The sequence below is a fragment of the Mobula birostris genome, chromosome 5 (genome assembly GCF_030028105.1).
Source record: "Mobula birostris isolate sMobBir1 chromosome 5, sMobBir1.hap1, whole genome shotgun sequence".
Classification (NCBI taxonomy): domain Eukaryota; kingdom Metazoa; phylum Chordata; class Chondrichthyes; order Myliobatiformes; family Myliobatidae; genus Mobula; species Mobula birostris.
In genome coordinates, this window is record NC_092374.1 from 178,023,214 (window position 1) to 178,048,809 (window position 25,596).

General features: G+C 43.8%; 1 protein-coding gene across 1 annotated transcript in view; it reads right to left on the minus strand.

The window, feature by feature from the left end:
* Window positions 1-7,130: 7,130 nt before the first annotated feature.
* LOC140198428 (zinc finger SWIM domain-containing protein 3-like) overlaps window positions 7,131-25,596 on the minus strand; it is a 31,260-nt gene continuing 12,794 nt past the window's right edge. Inside the window, exons 4-7 of the mRNA XM_072259518.1 lie at window positions 24,613-24,853; window positions 16,438-16,873; window positions 13,512-14,401; window positions 7,131-10,154 (exon numbers count right to left, since the gene is read on the minus strand). Coding sequence (XP_072115619.1) covers window positions 10,102-10,154; window positions 13,512-14,401; window positions 16,438-16,873; window positions 24,613-24,853 — 1,620 coding nt within the window. The 3' untranslated portion in view covers window positions 7,131-10,101. The remainder of the gene's footprint in view (window positions 10,155-13,511; window positions 14,402-16,437; window positions 16,874-24,612; window positions 24,854-25,596) is intronic.

A 25,596-nucleotide genomic window follows, 5' to 3' on the forward strand; every position in this document is an offset into this window, starting at 1 on the left:
CATTATATCATTCTCACTAAGAAAAACAGATCTCCTTGAGCATGTAACACACCAAAAAAATAACGCGTTACACGATGGCGATGGCGATCTCCGATCTGTTCGTGCTTATCATTCGTGTGGTGCTCCGAGAAATCTACATTTATTGTACACCTAACTCCTTTCTCTCCCTCAGCGCGGTGTGTCCATCATATGTATACTTGCGGGCACTCACCCTGGATTACTCCGTCTGGTTAACCATGTCCTTTACCTTTGACCGTTTTGTCAGCATTTGCTGTCCGAAACTAAGACTCAGATATTACACGGATAAGACGACCAATCTGGCTATTGTGACCTTGTGCGCGCTGAGCTGTTTAAAGTACATCCCCTTTCAGTTTATGTTCGAGCTTCGTTATGTCATGGGTTATGTGAACTGGGGATGTCGGCCAAGATCCGCATACTTCACCGCCAACTGGTGGGTAGCTTTCACCTGGATGACCAGCATCTCTCTGTCCTTGCTCCCCTTCGCTGTAACTCTCCTGAACCGCCTGACGGACAGGAACATCGTAGCGGCCAGCAGGGCTCGTCGGCGCCTGAAGGGACAGGACGGCAAGGACAGTGAGGCAGAGAGCCGGCGCAAGTCCATCGTCCCACTCTTCACCATGTCAGGCACTTCCATACTACTCTGGACGACGGCAACAGTGACTTTCATCTGTACTCGTGTCACAGTCAATTTTGTGAGCAATGATCTCACAAACCCATCGGCCGTCATCAATGAGGTGCGGGGTTTGCTCATACGTGTCAGCGCCTGCGCCAACACGTGTATCTATGCAATGACCCAACGCAAATGCAGGTAGGAGTTGAGAAATAAGCTTAAAAATCTAACTCAATGTATCAGTAAGCCCATGAAACTGGCGCGGCTGTCGTCTTAAAGGTGGATCCCGAGCATAACGCAGCCGTTCATTCTGTTCAGTCCGCTGACGGTTTCCCTTTACTATCACTCCGGGTGTGCTCTCTGCTACTCGGAGGACATGCATACCAACGCAGTAGTTAGTATTCCACTATTTTCCCCGCTGGAAATTACTTCTCCTTTCTCGCCTTAGACTGGGTGCTGTACTGAATAAAACCATTTGATTGGAGTAATATTTACAATGAATGTCGGAACAATATACAATTTTAAGAAAGCTGAAAACTCTCGGTCCGAAACGTTGACTGTACTCTTTTCCACAGATGCTACCTGGCCTGCTGAGATCCTCCAGAATTTTGAGCATGTTGCTTTAATAAAAATAAGAGATGTTGGTTTAGAAACACCGAATCCGTACCCCGGCCACCACTTTTAGAATTCACTTGTCTGTCTGGTGGTCAAAAACGCCAGAAAATGGGAATAGGGACGGGTAACTTAAGTCTCTCCCGATGTAATCATGGGAGATCTACACCCCTTCCGCGACAATTCCAGGATCTTTCCAATATTTGTCCTCCTCGACTTTCAATACTTTGGATTTCCCTGCCGCCCTTTACTTCTTTACTTCATGGTGACCGCTTTCAGAAACCTCTTGTACATTAAACATTCAGTGTTTCGGGTGAAATGCCACTGCGTAAACTCCGCAACCCGAAATTCGTGTTCCTCTAACAGAGGGCTCTTACTACACCGCAAGCTTTTTCATGGGGCTCGGATATTTTGTAAACACTATTTATTCGTTCAATTAGTCAAAAAGTCGAATGGTATTAAATCACAATTATATTTAAATTAATTCACTTTTTTTTTTACTCAGAGGGAATAAAACTACTTAGCTTTATCTTGTTTTTAAGGTGCTGGGACTGATCGTTCATTTTTAGAAATTTTAGTGTGGGATGATTGCGAAAGGAATTGGAAGCGGGTTTGCTGAAAACCTAATCTTCCGCTTTTGGCTCACCGTCTCCTTTCCTTCGGTACAGCTGCTTAAATGAAATCCTTTCAATGATAATAATCGTCCTGTGTGTCAGAAAGTATTTTGACAAGGTTCCACATGAGAGTACAGTCGGAAAAGGGGAGTTCCAGTGGGATCCAGGGCAAATGGGTAGGGTGACGAGGCGGAGGATAATGGCCAAAATTTGCTTAAGGAATTGAAATTCTAAGTCGAGTGGGGCATCACATAGATTCGTATTGAAGAACACCGGCTCATAGACATACCATTAACACATTGGATGTGGATGTAGGAGGCATAGTTACACCATCAAAGCAGAGGAGCAGAATTAAGCCATTCTGCTCATCAGGTCTCTCCACTATTCCATCATGGCTGATTTATTATCCTTCTCATCCTCTTTCTCCTGCCTTCTTCCCATAACCTTTGAAGCATTGACTGATGAAAAATCTATCAACCTCCACTTTTAAAACACCTAATGATTTGGCCTTCACAGCAGTCTGTGGCAATATGTTTCACAGATTCACTGCCTTCTTGCTGAAGAAATTCCTTTTCACCTCTGTTCTGAATGGACATCTCTGTATCTGAGGCATTGCTCACGAATGCTGGACTCCCCCGCCATAGGAATCATCCCCTCTACATCCACTCTATCTAGGCCATTCAATATTCGATAGATTCCATTGAGATCCCGCCACCTCATTCTTCTAAATTCCAGCGAGTACAGACCCAAAGCCATCAAACACTTTTCATTTTAAGTCTTTCATTCCTGGACATGAACCTCCACTGGACCAAAAGCCAGCACATTTTTCCTCACAATACTCCAAGTGTGGTCTAACCAATGCCTTGTAGAGGCTCAGCATTACATCCTGGCTTTTATATTCTCATCCTCTCGAAATTAATGTGGATATTGCATTTGCCTACCTTACCAAAGACTCATTCTGCAAGTTAACCTTTAGGGAATAGTGCATGAGGACTCTCAAGTTCCTTTGCACCTCTGAATTTTTAATTTCTCGCCAGTTAGAAAATAGTTTATAGACTTATTGCTTTTACCAAAGTGCATGACCATACATTTCCCTACACTGAAACATCATAAACAATAACAGACTCCAACATCTTCCCAGCCATTGAAGTTAGGTTAACTGGCCTATAACTTCCTTTCTTCTGCCTCCCTCCCTTATTCAACAATGGAGTGACATTTTCAATCTTCCAGTCCTCAGAACCACTCCAGAATCTAGTGATTCCTGAAAGAATCACAATCTCTTCAGCTACATTTTTCAGAACCCTTAGGTGTAGTCCATCTGGTCCAGGTGATTTACCTTAAGACCTTTCATCTTCCAAAGAACCTTCTTCTTAGTAATAGTAACTGCACTCAGTTCTGGTTCCTGGTACTCTCTGGCATGCTGCTGGAGTCTGCCACAGTGAAGACTGACGGAAAATACATTTTAATCTTGTCCACCATTTCTTTGTCCCCCAGTTCTGCGTCATTTTCCAGCGGTCTAATATCACTCTGGCCTACATTTTACTCTTTCAATATCTGAAAAAACTATTGATTTTATCTTTTATATTATTGGATAACTTACCTTCATATTTAATCCTTCCTCTCGTTATCAATTAGTAAATTGTCAAATAATACCAGTCACTGGTGTTGGCAGTATTGATGATAAGGGGGAGAATGTGCTTGTGTATTATTTGTGTAAATAACAATATTACAGATATAATAAAATGGAGAAAGCAATGACACAGAATTTAATACTGAAACTGGTGAAGTGCAGCACTTTAGGAGTTCTAATTAGGCTAAGATATAAATACTTCACGGTAGCATATAGCGTGAAGTATGTGTTCGGCTGGGATAGATCAATCGGTGGAATGATAAGCTAGATTGTCGGGAACTGTACCATCAACTTGCAGGATATGTCGCTCAGGGTCCTGGACTGTATATATGTCATTTTTTGAGTGACTATGTGCTTGTTTTCTTCATTATCTGAACACGCTGTGTATGTTTTGCACCATGGCTCCAGAGGTACTCTGTTTCCTTTGGCTGTAAGCTCGAGTGAAGATAGCTGTAGGACTTGGTGGAAGGAGAAAGTCCTGAAGAGAGAGAGGGGTAGAAAGAATGGGTGTACATGAGACCCACATCAAATCTGTAGGCCTCTGTGCTCTAACAATACCTTATTTCTGCCCACTTCAAGATAGTAAGGGTGGGCTGTTAGTTGTGCACCACTGGTAATGATGGCCTAAACACCAGTGATGAGACAGAGAATATCAGGCTAGACAGGGATCAAAATAGAGCAACACAAACCCAGACTTTCCTGTCCAATGACCTCACACCTACAGCATGCATATGCGGATGCCTTGATGAATGCCTTATACATCCCAGACTTTGTTTCGCATACCCATACATGGGATGTGTATGACATTAACACTTATTACCAATCCCTAATTGACTGAGGACGCTGATCTGAATCACATATGGATTTGTATTCTGTCCAGTCTGGGAAAGATTCCCTTCTCTGATTAATATCAATAAACCCCATTACTGATGATTGCTTATATAAAAAAAATAATTATTTTAAGTTTATCATTTCTGTGGCTGTCAGGGAAGGGATTTGAACCTGTGTTCTCAGATCAGTGGTTCAGTCCGCCAGCTGTTTGTCAGTAACTACATTGTTCCCAAGGTGCAAAGTACATTGTGATGTCAGTCTGCGGTGGGTGAATATGTGAACCTCTCGGTGCAAACTCAGAGTTACCAGAGTCGCACAGGCCCCTCATGTGGGACACACAGGAAAGATATCTGAGCAGCACTCACCTTCAGGCTTTGGTTGAAAGCCGGCAACTACAAGAGGACAGTGAGCACCTTCACACTGGTGGCTATAATTCCCAATTCTCCAGGGACACTCCTCCATTCTATTCAACCCACATCTCACTTGGCACAAAAAATATACTTGTGGTGGATATTTAGGGTTGGCTTTTCTTTGTCATACCAATTTTACCCACCTAAAGTAACCTTCACACCCGAACAGTGAAGGAGAAGTAAGGGACCGAGGTCTATAAAATTATGAGGTGTATTTATGGGGAACATTGCCAAAATCATTTCCCTTCATAAGGGATAGTTAAAATTAGAGGACAGAGAATTGGGATAATTAAGAAATTTCGAGGGAGCCTTGAAGTGACCCTAATCACCCAGAGAGTGGTGTGTACCTCAAATATACTGTTGGAAAGAGTGGTGTAGACATAGTTGCTGACAGCTTTTAAGAGTTGTCTAAACGAGCACTACAATTCCCTTAGCATAGAAGGCTGCAGGTCTGACGCTGGAAGAGGGGATCAATGCATTTGGGTATTCAAGTTATCATGGATGCATTCTGCCAAACGGCCTATTTCCATGCAGTATGACTCACAACAACTTCTCTCATCCCATCAATAATCATGCCAAATAATCCCACAAGGAGCTCCCTTTATTTAGACATCACTCCAGTACCCACATTCTGCAATCCATTTTCCAATATGGAGCCACCCAAAGCTATCCAGTCCAGATAATGCCATCCAGTGCCTACAGACTGCTCCCAATTAGGAGCTACAATACAGAAAACTTAAAAACAGACAGCATGTCAGAAAGCACTGTGGAGAGAGAAAGTAATTCAGATTGATGAAGCTTGCATCAGTGAAGACAAGCACTTCTACTTCCTTAGGAAGCTGAAGTAATCCATTACGTCCACTTTGACCCTCACCGATTTTATCGATGTACAGTAAAAAGCATCCTATGTGGGTGCACAGTTGTTTGGTATGGCAACTGCTTTTCCATGACCGTAAGAAACCAGAGAGTTTTGGACATAGCTCAGTACATCATAAAAACCAAATTCCCATCCATGGACAATGTCTCTAATTCTTGATACTTTCTTGATACTCAATAAACTGTTGTAATGAAATTATCTGTATGGATTGAATGTAAAAAAGAGATTTTCACTGCACCTCAGTACATGCCAATAATAAGCCGACCATCAATTGCCACGTTAGAATACTGAAAGTGAGAAAACTGAAAAAATAAGATAGTTTCAACTTTCAGAGTGGGTGGTGAGGGATGATTACATCAACTAGAAGTTCTGATAGGGTGAAACTGCGGTTGCCAAGGTTATTTGCTCTTTCTGAGTTGCTGATTGATAGCTAGTTGGGTAGCTAAAGAGAAAACATGGGCACGTGCTAAAGAAAGATGAACAATTGATCAGATCTGTTGCTGCCAGCTAAAGAAGAAAGGATATTAGTAATGCAGAACAGAACGGCCGATGCCTGCACAGGGAGTAAACATTGATCATATTACAGAGTGATAAGCTTATGGAAGAGTTGGCCAGTTCACTTCTCAACAGGGGCAAGAAATTAACATTATCTGAAATGAAAATTATATGATGACAGTTGCAGCAGACCTGACCACTCACAGTTGCAACTGAACAAATGTGTTCTGCAAAGTGGTCACTCAGTCTGATTGGTCTCCCTCCAGTAGAGGGGACCACATTGTGAGTGACAAATGCAATACCCAACAATGAAAGTAAATGCCAGCTAATCTGATGAACTAGTTAGGTAGTGTCTGTGATGACTTGTAGTAGGTGTTGCACCACATCTGTGATTGCTGGGGATGGAATATCAGACCAGTGAATCACAAAGGAATCTGCATCTTTGAAATGCTGATAATAGAGAAAATGGGAAGAGATAACTGGTGGCTGGATGCGAACAGAAAGCAGCAGATATTATGAAGGATGATTCAATGTGAAGGCTGGTGAAGTAGATGGTGGGAAGCAGGGTCGTTCTATCTTTGTTGTGTCTAGAACAGGGGATGACAGCAAGGTGCAGGAAATAGATGATACATGGTCAATACCTTTGTCAACTACGGGAAGTCATAGTTATTGATGGTTAAGAAAGGTTATTCAATACCCATTGACCACGCCCAGTGCCTACTGTCAGCAGCCAGTTCCACAAGCTGTCAAGTGCCTGGCAGGATGCTATTCAATATCAAAATGCTATTAGAAAGCAAACTAAATTACCTGCCGCTTTTGGAAATTTGAAATAAATCCAGAAGATACAGGAAATACAGGTCAGCCAGCATCTGCTATGAGAGAGTTACAGACGTAATGCGTCGATTCACTAGTGTTTTGTCACAGTAGTCCCATCCAGTTGAGAGCAGGGAGCTATCCAGAGTCACGACTGTCCCCCTTTTCCCATAAACAACAAAGGTGAAGTACTAGACAAATAAATGACACAAGTTTTACTTCTTAAAAAAAAATGTTGTATAGAATTGCACCTCGGTTTATTAGTTTCATTACTAATGATAAAAAATATGAACAATCACAATTACATCAGGGCTTTGAACAAGGGGATTCAATGGGATAAATGTTTAAATATCATCAGAATAAAGTTGCAGATTTTGCAATAGATATTAATTTTAAAATTGTTATCATTTATGGGAACCATTCAGTGCACAAATCAGCTACTGTGCTATTGCACTGGAGATTCAATTGCTTTGCAATGGAGAGTAGGGTGGGGAAAGAGGTGGGTGGTTAGGTTGAAGAACCAGTGGAGCTAGGAGTAGAGGACACTCAGGGGCAGGTAATAGTTGCAAATATAGCAGATATGAGACATAGAGACAATGAAGTGACTGAGAAGCATGTGACAGGGAAGTGAAAATGTGCACGATATGTTTGGCTGGGTTGGTGCAGTGGCTTCTTTCAATTCCAGCAACTCAAATGCAACTCAGGCTGTGCAAAATAAACTAAATTCTGGATGTTATCCCAATGGGATACTAACACTAAGATAGAGATAGAGAGGGAATGTCCCATCACAGTCTGGAAAGTGCGTTACTTCTAGACCCTGCTGGGAGACACTGAAGAAAGTGGACAGTGCAGGGCTAAAATTCCTCCTGGTGCCTTGGGCAAAATATGCTATTTAATGTCTCTGACCATAGGCAGCCTAACTAGTCATGTGGTTGATCGCAGTTTGTGGATAGTCCAGACACTGTCAAATCACCTTACGCTGCTCCGGCAGTGTGTAAACTAACAGTATGTAAGTGAAATTTCCCATGCCCTGCCTGAGAGTGGCAGCACCAAGCAACTGAACATCCACTGACTTTCCTCACTCAGCATCAGGGTGAACTGGATGAGGGAGCTAAGTATCACAGAAGATGAATCACATGAAACAACCCAAGCTCATCAAAACACTGATCCGTGTCGGCAAGACCATCAGCAATCCTGGCTAGCTCTCGGTCATCCAGTTTTATAACCTTCTGGAATGGGCTTGGGTCATTTGGATTTGTGTCATGACAAGACACTTAGTTTTCAGCATCGTAAAGCATAGTAAGATAAGGCAATAGTGGAACAAAGACAGAACCTGGTGCACTCTTGAAGTAGAGTTTTACTCGGTTGAAGTTCCTCAGGCACTGCCTACAGCCCACTCCCCATGACCTAGCCGAGGCTTTCCCTCCACTTGAAGTGAACCACGCTCTAACTCAAAAGGTGTAGTTAACCAGATTTGTCCTCTTACTAATCCTCCCATGTATTTAAGTAATTCTCCGATCAGTCCTGCTTAAATCAGAGCATACGGTTGAAATTGTCACAATCTGACAAGAGTTACACTGCAAATCACCTCACAGGTCGAGAAGAAATTATTGAGCACACATAAAAATCTGAAGGAATTCAGTGTGTCAGGAAGTACCTATAGACAATCGATGCTGACTCTCCACTTCCCTACACAGATGCTGCCTGACCTATTTCCTCCAACTTTCTGTGTGTTGCTCTGGATTCCAGTATCTGTAGTTTATTGTGTCTCCAGAAATTACCTCTGTATCAGTAGCATCACTGTTTCTGAATCACCAGCATTACCAGAACACAGAGATCTAAGCAAGCATCTCACCCAGTACTGGGGAAGTACTTGCAATGGGACATGAAGCAGAATGACAATGACAGATAAAAGAACATCCATGGTCCTAATTGAAACAGGAGGAAAGGAAGGTTCCCAGAGACTTCATCGCCAGTCAACATTATTATACAGATTACCTGTTCATTGTTACATAGCTGTTCATACTGTGGTAGCAATGGTGTCTTTTAAAGAACTTTGGGTTAACCTGAAGGGGATTGAAGAGAGCTATATTCCATTTAGCTCTCGATATAAACTCTGAACAAATCTCAGGCTGACCCAAATCCCTGCACAGCGAGTGTTGATCTAATAGACAATCATAAGCTCAGACACTTCACAAATTGAGATAAGGGATTCAGTCTGGTTGGGGAGACTCCTAACACTTTAACAAGTTGAGAAAAGAAATGTCAGGGCAATTGGCCAAGAGACATCTTTAAAGATGGATCCAGGATCAATGTGGATGGAGGGATGAAATTATGGTCAAAGTATGCCCTTATTATTCATAGTATGCCTTCTTTCATTTTTAACCAAGTGATGGTTACAAATACGGGCTCAAGTTCTGGAGAAGGGTAAGGTTAAACACTCACCCATGTAACCAAGAAATGGATCCACCTCCAACTCAGCCAAATGGATACCGTTATTTTTTTACAATAGAAAATGTTGATCCTAATCAAAAAAGAATAGGCTAAAATTTATCAAAAGTTTAAAACACAGGTTAAATGTCACAGCTTCTTCCCTTCATAGAACCTTTCCATAGCCATTGCATATTTCCGTGTGTTTCTTGAAAAGTTCTGGCTCTCTGGGGCCCAGCAGATGCCCGAAAATACAAGACTGACCAGCTAAGTTAATGCTCCATTGGCGACTTACAGGGAATCTCAGTCAGTAATCTCAGGAAAATGGCACTGTGCTCAGTATTCTGTTGCATGCTTGTGCGAAAGAAAAACAAATCAGCCCGTTCGCTTTTCAAAATTCCTGCTGGATGGGTGTCATAATCCATCAAATGGCAGAACCGGCTCCAGGATCCAGATAACACACAACATATTTTCCAATACAAAATGTCAAAACTCATCAATCACCACAGTCTACAGATTAAATTTCAGGCTCAATCAAAGGCCAAAGAATAGCTCACTGTGAATGATATGCGAGTGCCCATCCAGTACATCTCCGTATACATGTGTGCTCGCGTACACACAGAGGTGTACATTGGTGTGAAGAGAAGGGAATTTGAGATCCTGATTCCTGGGGTCATCAACTCTTCAGGAATCACTGTGACCTTCAGCTTCTTTCACTGTCCGATGATCCGTTCTAAAGACAGTCCTTACACTTATCCTCAAGTTGCTTGATTAGCTGCAGCTAATGAGTCTCGCTCTCTTGCACCAGTCACTGAAAAAATAAAAAGCAATAGTGAGTGATATTTCAGGGTGCATAAAAGCAATATAAACTAACAGAAACATACAGTAATTGGGTATTATTCCAGGATTGAATGGCTTGCCATATGAAGAGCGCCTGACGGCTACGGGCCTGTATTCACTAGAACTCAGAAGAATGAGTGGTGACCTCATTGAAACCTATGGAACGGTGAAAGGCATTGATAGAGTGGATGTAGAGAGGATGTTTCGTATGGTGGGAGAGTCTCCGACCAGAGGACACAGCCGCAGATTAGAGGGCTGTCATTTTAGAACGAAGATGAGGAGGAATTTCTTCAGTCAGAGGGTGGTGAATCTGTGGAATTCTTTGCCACAAGAAGCTGTGGAGGTGGTCTTTGTGTATATTTAAGGTTGAGGTTGATAGATTCTTGATTGGTCAGGGCATGAAGGGATACAGGGAGAAGGCAGGAGATTGGGGCAGAGAAGAAAATTGGATCAGCCATGATGAAATGGTGGAGCAGAATCAATGGGCCAAATGGCCTAATTCTATTCCTGTATTTTATGGTTTTATGGTGTTATTAAGAGCATGTAAACAGTAATATTTCAAACCAGCACTAAGTAATAAAATTTGTACGGGATAAAAACAATGAAAAATACATTTCAGAAAATATAAAGGAATAAATTATGACAGAGAGCAAGGTAATAAGTATCAGAGGGTATGTATATCACAGGAAAGTTGCCCCTGTAAACTGTCCAAATGCACTGAAACCAACAACGAAAACATATTGCATGTAGTAGAATGCCCTTGGTTACAACTTATGTTACTACTTCAGATACAATTAACTCCAGTAGACATGAGTTTTCCTTTTGAAGTCAATACTACAATTCTTAACTGTATTTTCTGATTCCAACAAAATGTGATATATTGAATTATCTTTCCCCTACCAATGCAAAACTTACTTGCTTGTACTCCATGGTACTTTATCATTGATTTTACAGTGTACCTCTCGCACTTTATACCACTGCATGTTCTGCTTTTTTGTTAGTAAATACTGTCCACTTTTCTTCCTGTGAGATCTCTAAGGGCATTTATTACTACACATCCACCAGCACATTGTGTTGATGCACGAGTTGTTCAGCAGGGGTAAGAAGAGAAACTGAATCATGAACTAAAATAGACCCCTAGAATGATTACAGGACAGAAGGAAATCATTTGGCCCACCATGTTCGCACCTCTCTACTAAAGTGATCCACTGCTTCTCTCCTTGGACCCTTCTCACTGTGGTAAATGGTTTCAGGAACCATCGCTTCATTACATCGTGCAAGGATACGCTTCCTCAAATGATCAGTTAACTGTTTAGAATTATTTTTAGGATTATGTTCCTTTCTCAAAAGTTCACTACCCTCCTCGTATCATTGCCCTCAGTATCATTCTACTGATTCAGTGTTGTACCCACTCCATACTCACTCTGTCCCTCTGAGGTGCAATGCCCAGAACCAAATACAGCATTTTAAACGTGTTCCAACTGGGCATCTGAGCAGCTGCACCATAACTTTCAGTCTTTTGAACTCTAGGATGTTGGGATAAAGTCCAACATTCCATTCAGATTCACAGCAGTTTTGCTAGCAATAGTGCACTTCAGTACTTGGATTCCTAATTCCCTCTGCTCACTTAAATTTTCTTGCACCAAAGCAGATGGCTTCACACTTCCCCACAATGAACTCCATTTGCCAGCTTTTTTCCAATCATTCAAAGCAGAATGGGCACCTCTCTACTCCTTCACTTGAACCATATAGACAAGGATAGAAACAAGAGCCTAGTATGTACAGTTAGGGACTAACAAGTTACATCCTGTCAATTTGAACTTGTTAACTCAACGCAGTTTCTTATCTCTTACCCCATTCCGTATCCTAGCCTTCACTACAATGCTCTCTCAGTTGATCACTATTGAATACCCTATTATAAAACATAACGGGCTTTATTAATGATGTTAGATACATTCTCTGTTGATGAAACAAGGTTCATTAGGCATAGCTTAACCTTTACCGACATACTGACTCTCTCTGACCAGCTCAGACCTGTCCAAATGGTCTATCACACCCGCCCTAATACGAGATTCTGACTGCTTCCACAGAGCAGACAAAAATGTCCTGGTTTGTTTCTCTTACCCTTCCTTCAAAAGTGGAATGACGGTGACAATATACTAATTCAAGAAGACAGCCATACGGTCAAAATATTTTTTTGAAAACCTCCTCACCAATGCTGTGATACCTAGACATAGAAAAGCCAATCATGTGCCAATCTTAAACATTGATTTCACCATTGCCATCTGTCAAACCTGTAGTGAAGCACGACACGGCACCGTACAGCAGCAACTGAGGATCAAACCTTTCTTCTTCAAACAGTGACCAATCTATTGGGCCTAGGGTTCAATCCCATCCCCACTGTCCTTACAATCTTAAGAGTTATTTTGGCCCAACTCGTCCGTGCTGAGTCTGATGCTTATTTACCCTGAGCCAATGTACCTGCATTACGTCCATATCCCTCTACACTATTTGTATCCAGGTGCTTTTAAAACACCGTAACTGAATATGCCACTACCACCTCCTCTGGCAACTGGTTCTAAGGATGTGCTGGCATTGGAGAGGGTCCAGAGAAGGTTCACAAGGATGATCCTGGGAATGAAAGGGATGACATATGCAGAGTGGTATGATAACTTTAGGCCTGTACTCACTGTAGTTTAGAAGAATGATGGGTAGGGATCTCATTGAAATCTATTGAAGAATGATAAACTTAGATAAAGTGAACATGGAGAGGATGTTTCCAGTAGTGTGGAGTCTAAGACCAGACAGCAAAGCCTCAGAATGAAAGGACATACCTTTCCAGAGATGACAAGGTATTTCTTTAGAGGGTAGTGAATCTGTGGAATGCCTTGATAGCTGTGGAGGCTAACTCATCAGGTATATTAATGGGCAAGTTGATAGGTTCTTGATTGTTAAGGATATCAAAAGTTATAGAGAGAAGGGAGATGGATAAGGCTGAGAGGGATTTAAAATAAATCAGCCATGATAGAATGGCAGAGAAGACTCGATGGCTTCATTGGACTAATTCTGCTCCAATTGTATCTCTTGTGGTCTTAAGTAATCACCAAACACTCTGTGTGAAAATTATCTCCACGTTCTCCTTGAAATTTCACCCCTCTCACCTAACACTGTGCCCTACAGTTTTTGACTCCTCATCCTTAGGGAAAATCCAACCTAAGCCCCTTATAATTTTATAAATCACTACCCTCACTGTTTCAGATTCCTACCATCCCCCACTCCCAATATGGATTTATATCTGGCTTGCCGCTGAGGTTGCGTCTCTACCAACCATTAATTTCGGTGACTTGTACCTGGCCCCCTCGGGCCCAGATGTTGGTGACAGCTGTCATGACCGCCAAGCACCTGCCAAACTCTTCGACCGGACACCGGGCGGCGAGCGAGGAGAGTTTGCGAGCTACCTTGAAGGCCTGGCGGTACCGCTCCTGCTGCGCCTCAGGCCTTGCTGGGGACTCGGGGGAGGAGACTGGCGAGGGCCCGCTGTTCAACGACACCTGGCGGTGGCGCAGGTAATGCTCCCGTGTCCAGCGGTCGGAGCAGAGAGAGGACTCGAAGAGCTCGGCGCCCCGCAGCCGCCGGAAGGCCAGGATATGTCGGCAGGGGAGGTGCATGGCGGTGCGGAAGGTGCACTGGCAGCTGTTGCAGTCTGTAATGAGGGCCCGCCGCCGGGAAATGGGACTGGCTGATTCCGCCTCCACACTGAGGAAAGAGACCCCTTCCGCCTCCTCCAGTTCCCTCTGCACCCGGGTGAAGGCAAAGTCGGTGAGCAGCTCACAGTATGCCAAGGTAGCGGATCCGGCCTCCAGGCTGGCCGGAGGAACCTTCTGGAACATACGCACTGCCCGGAGGTTGCCCTCTGCACGCAGCAAGTCGACAGCCTTCAGGAGGTCGTGGGCGAAGGATGGTGCATTGGAGAAGTCGCTGATTGCGGCTCTCAGCCTCTGGCTCAGGGCCTGCACCCGGTTGATGGTGCTGGTCAGGTAGCTCTCATTCTGATGCTTGAGGCCTTCCACCCACTGATGCCGAGACACATGCCAGGTCTGGTTGAAGTAATCAGCTGCTCGCTGCGTCGTGGTGTCCTGCAGCTGATGGTGCAGAAGGTCGTACTCCTCGGCTGACGTCGCGTAGCACATACTGTGCAGGATCTGCAGCAGCTGGCTCCTAGGGGGAGGGGGAGGTTGAAGAAAAACTCAGTCAGCAACCACAGGCACAACTCAGACAGCAGAGAGCATGCGATTCTGGAAGCTGTAGGAATATACCAAGTGTTAGAACAACTGAGGGCACAGCTTCAGGACAAATGGACACCCCTTTAAACTGAGGTGAGGACGAATTTCTTCAGCTACAGAATGGTGAATCTGTGGAATCTGTTGTCACGGAGGGTGGTGGAGCCCAAGTCATTGGGTGTACTGAAGGCACAGATTGATATTGATTGAAAAGGTGGTGGAGGTGGGTTAAGGGTGCCTGGGAGAAGATGGGAGAATGGGTTGAAAAAGAGAAATAAGCCATCATTTAATGGAGAGTGGACTCAATGGACGAAGTGACCTGATTGTGTTCTTGTACCTTGTAGTCTGTCAGCAGGTGCCCTCATCTCATTCCCTTCTCGATCTTCTGCTTCCATCAGATCTTCAGCCCATCCTCCCCTCCACCTCTCAGCTTCTGACTTCCTTCTCACTGTCTCTTTCTCCAGCTCCCCACCAACACCTGACCCACCCAAATCTCTGCCAGCTCTTGTTTCATCCCTTCTTTCCACCAGTTTGTTATATTATCTCCCCTCGATCTTTCAGTCCAGATATAAAGTCTGGAGCCAAAATGTCAACTTCTCATTTCCCTCCACAAATGCTGATCCACTGAATACCTCCAGGGTGTGTGTGTTTCTCTGGCAGTGGTCTTGTCCTCAGTCTCTTAAACAACACCACCCAGCAGCAGGAGCAGGGTCGTGCAGCCTTCACCGACTGCCATTCCCATTCGTTCAGACCCCAGGGGCTGGTATGGAAGGATGCCAATCAATGGGTAATTGATTCAGTGTGGCCCCTTATAGAGCGCATGGCAAAGAGTGAGTGAGTGTACCTTACGCGATATTCCCCATCCTCAGCAATCCTTGGTGCTGAGCCTAAGGCCAACATTGCCAATCCACTACTACCATATACAGCTCCAAACTTTTACGTTATCGCTCTTTTTTTCTCTCATCAGTACATCTCTAGTATTATAGGCTTTTCCCTAATGTACCTTAATTTATTTTATTTCCCTGGTCTCTGAATTGGTTTAGAAACTTTTAACTATTCCCTACCCACCAATTCCGATGTAAGAGAAAGAGAAGATGCTGGAATCTGGATAACTATCCAGAAAGAACGTGGAGATTGTGCTGAATTACATAACTAGACATATAGATGGGAGGTACCGGTGTCAGGAAAGCATATTTAAAGATCCAGATAAGGAAATGTCAAAGTATTCAATTGATATATGGCATAAATAAAGACCCAAATATAGCAGGAGGAGTTAGATATGTTATGAGCAGTCAGCAAGTGAGCAATAAACTAACTGGTTGATTTATAGCTGACCAAAAGTTTGAGGTAGGAAATTAAAAAGAGAATTTAATGTTGATATCCAGAAGTATTAAGAGAGAGACATTTATTCTTCTGAATGCAGGGGTTTGGGAAAAAGGTGGGATCAAAGGAAGGAGCTGGTAGAAAATTGGCGGATGGTCGGGAAAAGCAAGAGAGTGAATGCAAGGAGAGGAAAGAGACAGGACAGTAGAGGTGAAGAGGATGGGAGGGGAACGTAGGGAAACAAAGGAGAGGAAGGGAGGGACAGAAAGAGAAAAAAAATGGAAGGCCAGGAGGGGAGGGAGGGAAGAAAGCTAAAAAAGGGAAAAAAGAGAAGGGGAGGAAGCAAGAAAGGGAAAGGAACAGAGCAGAAAGTGAAAGGAAAGGATGGGAAGAGGAGGGAGGGAAAGAAGGAAAGGCAGGAAGGGCAGGGAGGAGGAAAGAGAAAACAGCAGAAAGAAAGGGAGGGAGAGAGTGACAAAAGAAGATGGGGGAGCAGATGGCGCAGAGTTGACTAAATTGTGGAGACCACATGGAGAAATATGAATCACAGCCTCATGTAATCTACATGCCCTGACAGAAACCCATGAGAAGGAATATTTGAGACCCTTTGGGCACCCCCTTCCAGGGCAGAAACACAGTGGCAGAACTTACTGTTCCCCGCTGGTCACTTCCAGCTTCTCAGCGGTTACGTCGCCCTGGAAGGCACGCAGGGTGTGGACCAGGCAGGTCAGCGGCTTGGAGTGGGGCAGGACATCGGACACCATCTCTCCACTGCACACCTTGCCACTGGTCACCACCACTCCAGTCCTCTCGCTGGCCGGGTTCTTCTGCTTGAAAATGCGTAGCAACTGGCGGACCGTCTCATGCTCCTCATTCTGCAGGAACCACAGACACACTAGCTCGCTCTCCCCATTGCCATCAATTGCCAGCAGCAGATACGTGGGGAGCTGAAGGCCCTCCCAGCTGTAAGTCGTGTCTATCAGCAGCACCTCAGGGAACTTCTCGAAAGTCAGTTTCATGCTGCTGTCCTGGTAGTAGATGGCCTGCAGCACATTGGCCTTACTGACAACCACCACCACAGTGCCATCTGCAAGGAAACATGGGCACGGTGTTAGGATAATCCAGTACAGAAACACTGGAGACTGCAGACACTGCAACCTGGAGCAACACACAAAGCACTGGAGGGACTCAGTGGGTCATGCAGCTCCTGTGGGGGGAAGGGGGAGTCAATGTTTTGGGTCGAGACCCTTCATTAGATTGGTAGCCAGTTAGATTGAAGTGTGTTGACCAGAATGACCAACCATCCATTTTCCTCTATAGACACCACCCGACCTGCTGACTTCCTCCAGCAGTTGCTGCGGTGTTGGCAATGCAGTGCAGGGCTGACTTACAGCCGCTACCTCTAATAGGAGCACCAGCAGTGACCTAAGTCCCAACAGATTTGCCGCAAACTCTCACGAGTCAACATCTGCCGGGAGAGAAGCAGAGTCAATGCTTCAGCTCAAAGACTGTTCATCAATCTTCAGCTGGAAATATTGACTCCACTTCATTCTCCTGAGAAGCTGTGTGACATGCTGACTACCTTTTTCACCAATTGACTTCCCAGCTCTTTACCTCAGCCCTCCCCCCTCCAGATTTCACCTACCACCTACTATTTTGTACTTCTTCCTCCTCTCCCCACCAACTTCACATCTTTTATTTATTTATTATGCCTTTTTGTGTTTGCAAAGATCGTCTTCCTTTGCACATTCTTTGTCAGTCTTTGTGTGTAGTTTTTCAATGGTACCAATGTATTTCTTTGTTGTACTGTGATGCCTGCAAGAAAATGAACTGCACGGTAGTACATGGCAACATAGATGTACTTCGATAATAAATTTATTTTGAAGGCATTACAGCCATTTTGCGTGAGTGACTTTGCCTAGATTTACAGACTTTTTCACTCTTTCCTTTACCATAACATTTAATTATCCTGAGTACCGCAGGCGATGAACATTTAGTCTTCCAGAAATTATGCACTTTTGCTCATAATTTAATCCTGGTCCCAAGTGTATAGCCCAGAACGGCACTGCAAGTCCTGCTGTTGGAATCAGGGGAGGGCTCTCTAGAATACTTTCCATCCCTCTGTAAATATTCCCAGTGAGATAGAGAGTTGTTGTCTGGACCTAGCCACATCTTAGTGCTGCCCCCTCTAACCCTCTCTGCTCAGGCACTATTCCTAGCATCTCATCAGTTAATCCAAGTGAAAGACCTTACACATTCCCAAACTGAATTTCATTTTACCAGTTTCGACCACTTTGTTAATATTACTTTGCAATATTCCTCTCCCTCGGCTCCATTACCAACTACGATGAATGGTGGGGCACTAGGGGTTGTAATGGAATGGAAGGATCGAGGCGTACATGCGCTTAGTTTGTTGAAAGCAGGATCACAGGTAGAGCTGAGAAAAAGTTGTTTAGCATGCTGACCTCCATCAGAATACAATGGAATACAGGATCAGTATATTGAGTATAGGAGTTGGGATATTATGTTGCAGTTGTGTAAGTTGTTGGTGAGGTTGCATTTGGAGTACTAGATACAGTTTTGGTCACCATTATAGGAAAGATGTAGTTATACTGGAAATAGTGCAGAAAATATTTATGAGGAGGTCATCAGGGCTAGAGAGAGTGAATTAAAAGAATAAGTTGGCCAGGTTAGGTCTTTATTCTTTGGAAAGTAGGGCAACCTTACAGAAGTGTTTCAAACAGTCAAATTGAAACTCATGTTCAGTTTATCGTCATTCAACCCTCAAATGAAATATTGTTGAACAACACAGGGGATATAACTCACACATATAGCACATAGAATAATATTACCACAAAATAAGGTGCATTAATGATACAAGTTAAAAAGGTAACAGTATAACACTACTGGTGCTTCACACATGATGAGATGTGGGTGGTGGCAGGGAGTTCCGTAATCTTTCGTGTAACAAGCTGTTCCCCCTCCTAACAGTTCTTGTCCTAATATTATGTTGCCTCCTGCCTGATGGTTGGGGGGGGGGGGGGTGTCAAAGAAATTGTTGGATGGATGGGAGGGATTGCTGATAATGCTAGGGGTCCTGAGCATGCAACGCTCTCTGATGGGTGAATGGAAGAGAGACCCTGATAACCATCTCAGCAGTCTTCACAATCCTTTATTGGGACTTGTGGTCAGATGCCTTGCAATCCCATACCAGACAGTGATGCAGCTAGTAGAACACTCTCGATGATGCTCTTGTAAAAATTGGTTAGAATGTGGAGGGGTGGAGGGGTGGAGGGGGGAGAGGAAGTGGAGATGTTGCTCTGCTTCCTTGATCAAAGATATGGTGTTGAGGGACCAGGTGAGATAGTCCATTACGTGTACTCCCAGAACTTCGGTGCTACTAACTTTCTCCACGGAGGTGTTGTTTATGTGCAATAAGAAGTGGTCAGCCTGCACCTTCCTAAAGTCCACAATCATCTCTTCAGTCTTATCCATGTTGTGACTCAAGTCGTGCTTGCACCCTGCTATCAGCTACTCTACCTCCTCTCTGTATTCCATCTCACATCTCGTTATTGTTGTTGATGAAACCAACAAGTGATGTGTCATCAGCAAACCTGATGATTCAGTTTGAACTGAACCTAGCAGAGTAGTCACACATCAGCACTGTGAACAGTCGTGGGCTGAGCACGCAGGCCTGGGGGTGGGGAGTGGCAGCAGTGCTCAGTGTGATGGAGCTAGAGATGTTGCTGCCAACATGGACCGACCGTAGCATTTTTGTCAGGAAGTCCAGGATCCAGTTACAGAGAGAGGTGCTGAGACCCAGCGAGGATAAGCTTCTGATGGATAACCGTAAGCTGAAGTCAATAAGCAGCGTCCTGACGTAAGAGGCACAATTTTCCAGGTGGGACAGGATGGATTGCAGACACTATGGCATCGTCAGTAGACCGCATACTGAAAAGTGTCCAATGTAGCAGGAACTTTGGATTTGACGTGATCCATAACTAACCTGGGCTGCAGAGTCCCTCAGCACCCGACCAGGTATGCTATCATGGGGTTGACCCTGGCTGGAGTCTTCCTCACATCAACTGTGACCAAAGTGCCTGCCCCTCGGGGGGAAAGTGGATGAGGCCTTCCTCACTGCTACATAATTCTGTGCATCAAACAGAGCATAAAAAGGCATTTAGCCTGTCAGGAAGAGAGCTGTCACTGTCATTGATGCCCAGGGTGGACTTGTAGTCCATTATGGTCTGAATGCCCTGCCATATGTGCCTCATGTTTCTGGTGTCACAGAAATAGCTACATAATCTCGGTGAATAATCGCATTTTGCCTTCCTGATGTCTAAGAGCCGTCTTATCCCCCCACCCCTTGAAGGCAGCACCCTGGCGTTTAAGTCCTTTCCCCTAATGTAGGGAGTCCAAAATTAGGGAGCATCAGTTTATGATGAGAGGCAAAAGATTTATAAAGGGCCCAAGGGGCTACTTTTTCCTTACAGAGGATTGTGAGTATATAGAATGAGCTACCAGAGGAATTGGGTGATATTGGTACAACAGTATTAATTAAGGGCTACTTGGAGGGTTGGGAATTAGAGAGAGATGTGCCGAATGCAGGAAATTGGAACTACCTGGACAATGTGGTTGGCATTGACTGGTTGAGCTGAAGGTCTCTATCTGTACCCTATTTCTCTATGACTCTCTCCACCCTGACTCCTGCAAGTCATTCTAAAGAAAGAGAATCTACAGCATCTGTGCCAGAGCATTCCACCATGACCAATGTAATCCCATTTGGCTGTGTACTTTCTGTGCTCTCATAAATCCAGAACTATGCAGTCCCCAGGAAAACTATTGAACATATTCTGCTTCCTATAGCAGAGTCCAGTATGCTTCTCTCAGTGTTGTTTCGTCACATACTCCCAGGTCATGAACAGTACAAGTCAGATCCAGGTTAAACTCCCTCTATCCTGTTCAATCATACATTGTTAGGTAAGGACAGCATGGGTTAGGTAATAATTAAACTCTCCATTACAAAAAACTGTCAGAGCAGGGACAACACAGATTAGATACAGCATATCTCTCTGTACTGTCCTGCCACACAGTCCTAGGGCAGAAAGAGCATGGATCAGTTACAAATTGAACTGCCCCTTTATACACTCCCAGGTTTGGGTTGGCACAGTTTAGATTCAGAGGATCAGAGTTACTCACTCTACACTACCTGTTAGACTCCTGGACTAAAGACACCAGGGGTTAAATGGAGAGTGAAACTTGCTCCACATGACCCAGAGACAGGAAGTATTAGATGCAGAGTAAAACTGTCTACACTGTTATGGCACTGGCCTGCATACAGAGGCAGGACAGGTTAAATATTGAACATAGTTGCAAGTACACTGTTCCAGGAGAGAAATATCACTGAATAGATGCAGAATAAAATTCCCCTTATATGGTCCCATTTCACACTCTCAGGGCAGAGACAACACAGATAAAAAGAGTTTGTCACATGTCATTGAAACGTCAAAGTAAGGCAGTGAAATGCATGATTTGAATTAAAACAAATTTGCGAGCATTGTACTGGGCAGCCGGCAACAGTCGCCACACTTCCGATGCCAAAATAACATGCCATAACTTACTAAGCCTAACCTTAAATCTTTGTAATGTGAGAGGAAGCTGGAGCACTCAGAGGAAACCCATGGTGTCACTGGGAGAATGTACAAAATCCTTAGGGGCAGTGATGGGAATTGAACACTAATCGATGATTGCTGACACTGTAAAGAGACGTGCTAATCACTAAACCACCATACCATGTTCAGATGCCAAGTAAAACTCTCTCTACTCTGTCTCATCACACTCACCCAGTGCATTATAACTCACAGAGTAACACTGCAGCAGCACTGTCCCACTACACAAGATCAACCTAGCTCTGATTTCAGTCTAAACAGCAGCATACCCCAGTCCCATGCTGGTTAAAAAGTGACAATACCAGACTGGGCCCACATCAGACGGGATGTTCAGGTGGGAGTGACGTGGGAGCAGCAGGGAGAGGTTGAATGACCGTGAGAAAGTAGCTGGTGAGGAGACTGCAGAGGCGGTAGTGAATCAACTCCTGAACCCAAAGTTCAAAGTAACTTTATTATCAAAGTATATATGTCACCAAATACTATGAAATGTATTTACTTGCAGGCATTCACAGTAGAACAAACAATTACAATAGAATCAATGAAAAACTACACATAAACTATGACTGACAAATTGTGCAAATAAAGAAAATAGGTAATAATAAAGTGGTACAGTGATCCACTAAATGGAGATGACAGTGTGCAGACAAGGTGTTTCAATTGATTGTAGTAAAATACACCAGTATCTGGAAGATCTAACTGTTGGTAAGTCAGTATCCTAGCAAAAACTACACCATGAAGGGAAAATAACATACAAGCAACTCCGCAAAAATGGATAAAAGAAAATTTCCAAGTCACTGAATATCCCTTGGGGTACAGTTTAGTCAATCATCAAGAAATGGAAAAAATATGGCACAGTTGTAAATCTGCCTAGAGCAGACCGTCTCAAAAACTCAGTGACTGTGCAAGAAGGGACTAGTGAGGGAGGCCACAAAGAGACCTATGAGTTACCAGCTTCAGCGGCTGAGATGGAAGAGATTGTGCATACAACCGTTGCCTGGGCGCTTCACCAGACACAGCTTTATGGGACAGTGGCAAAGAGAAAGCCACTGTTGAAAAAAACTCACATGAAATCTTGGCTACAGATTGCCAGAAGACACATGGGAGACTCTGAAGTCAGCTGGAAGAAGGTTCTATGGTCTGATGAAACCAAAATTAAGTTTTTTGGCCATCAGACTAAATCCTTTATTTGGCAGAAACCAAACACACATCATCAAAAACACACCATCCCTACCATGAAGCATGGTAGTGACTACGTCATGCTGTGGTGATGCTTCACTACAGCAGGCTCTGGAAGGTTTGTGAAGGTGGAGGGTAAAATGAATGCAGCAAAATACAGGGAGATCTTAGAGGAAAACCTGATGTAGTCTGCAAGAGAACCACGACCTGGAGAAGATTTGTTTTTGTTTTTCCAGTAAGACAATGACCCCAAGCATAAAGCCAAAGCTACACAGGAATGGCTTAAAAACAACAATTTAGCCACTGTGCTAGAGTGGCTAAATCACAGTCCAGACCTCAGTCCATTTGGGAAATTGTGGCTGGACTTGAAAAGGGCTGTTCACTCACAATCCCCAATCTGACAGAGCTAGAGCAGTTTTGTAAAGAAGAATGAGGAAAACCTGCAGTGTGCAGATGTACAAAGCTGGTAGAGACCTCTCCACATAGACCCAAGGCTGTAATTGTTGCCAAAGGTGCATCTACTACTGACTTGAAGGGGGTTAATACTTATGGAATCAATTATTTTGTGTTTTATATTTGTAAATCATTTTGACCACTTTGTAGAGATTTATTTCCACTTTGACATGAAAGAGTCCTTTTGTGTTGATTAGTGCCAAAAAAAGAAAAATTAAACCCACTGTGATTCATTGTTTTAAAACAATAAAACATGAAAACTTCCAAGGTGGGGGGAATACTTTTTGTAGGCACTGTAATTGAGAATGTGATCGAGTAATAATATCACTTCCTCCATCCCTGTCATGATAACGGCTGTGGTCTGATGATCAGCCAGTAAAAATTCCCACGGTGAGGTGCGCGATTGATCCAGTGATTTATCCCAGGGTGAAGGAAGAGTGGTCTAATGAAAGACCTGTTCACAGTCCAGGGATGTAGAAGGGAATGGAATAATTTAGTAGCTGGATAGTATTCCATCCTGGGAAAGCGGAAGGAGTGATCCACACTATTCTTGGATATGAGAATGAATGTTCCACACTATCCTGGAATGTGGGAAGGAGAGATCCACACTATCCCGGGAATGGCTGATCCGCATGATTGCAAAATGTAGGAATAGGTGATCCACACTATTCTGGGAATGGGGAAGGGGTTGATCCACATTATCCCTATTATTGCCCTGGACGATACTTGTTGGAATTCAGCAGCAGAATGAGGGGTTGGGGCTTATAGAGACATTATGAACGGAATAGATAAGACAGAGACAGGAAAGTTGTTTCTAGTGTTAAGTGAGATTAGAACTAGGGGACATGGCCTCAAGATTTGACAATAGATTTAGGATGCAGATAAGGAGAAACTGCTTTTCCCAAAATGTAGTGCATCTATAGAATTCTCTGGCCAGAGAAGCAGTAGAGGCTACCTCACTAAATATATTTAAGACACAGTTGGATAGATTTTTGCACGGTAGGGGAACTTAAGCAGGTCAGCATTGATCTTATTGAGTGGTGGAGCTTGCTTGGCAGGTCAGACGGAACTTCTCCTGCTTCTATTTCTTATGCTCTTATCCCAAGATGTAAGAATGTGAGATCTGCACTCTGCTGGGATATATGAAGTGGTGATCCATTCTGTCCCATGATGGAGGAGGAATGATCTCAATATTCAAGGATTGGAGAGGGGTGATCCACAATATCACCAGATAGAGAGAGGATTGATCACACTATTCCAGGATTGGGGAAAGATGATCGATACTATTCTAGGAATTGGAAAGGGGTGATCCACACGATCCCAGGATAGAGGAAGGGATGATCCACACTATCCTAGGGTGGAGGAGGAATGATCTCATTATCCAGGAAATGGGGAAGGTGTAATCCAGTCTATCCAGGGAATGCGGAAGGGGTCAGTTCACAGCATTCTAGGAATGAGAGAGAGGAGATCCTCACGGACACAGAAGCAGCAGATTACATTTTGGGCAAGCAACAGCATGAACACTTACCCTTGACAGCGGCCAATGTGGGAACCATCTTCTCCAAGTCAGTCTTCTGGACCTTGAAGCTGCCCCACTTGTCCTTGCATGGAAGGCTGTGACCATCCTGCCGGATGAGCACTTTGCTTGCGACCTCCCTGAGCTGATCCTTAGCACCTGCTCCGTTACTCTGCAGCGAGACCACAGAAGCGGGATTGCCATGCAGCACCTTGACAAAGCGCCTTTGGTGTGTAAGCTTCTCCTGTTCTGCCTGTGTGGTACAAGTAAAGTCTTTTAACATTCTTCCAAACACCACCATGTCAACAATTTTCTGTCAACCATGATATTACAGGCTGAAACTCCTAATCTGAACTGGTGCCAGGCCACAGAAATTCCTGACCATATAAATGCTTCTGATCATCTTCCTCTGAGCAAGGCAACTGTTCTTTTAAGATACAGACACCATCTAGATCACAGAAGCGTTCAGAGAACAGACCATAATCAAAAGTTTCTATAAGTTGTTAACACTGTTTGCTAAGATTGCAAAAGTTTCACGAGTAGCTTAATTAGCTACAGATTAGTACAGATCTTACAGATCATTTAGGTCATTGTTGGAATTAGCTAATTAGTACAGATCTGTACTGAGGATTCAAAACATATCAGACCGCAGGAGTTGCTAAATCACAAATTGCGAGACTAGTGAGTTTCAGCCTGTGTAGCACAGAAACAGGCCATTCAGTCTAGCCAGTCCATGCAGGTCCTTTGTTCCACCCAGTCCTCTTCATCTCAATCCATCGATTCCTCTTTTACTCCCACAGTAGATATTCAACCTTCCTTTGAATTTATCTGTATAATTCACCTCAACTGCTCATTGTAGGAACAAATTCATAGGCAAGGTGGTTCTACTGGTCACTGAGATAATGGATCGACAATCTGTTCACTTTAGACTGTTTACCAATACTGCTGCGTATGGTTCTTTGTTAGAGATCTGTCAAACATAAATTTAAAACTTAA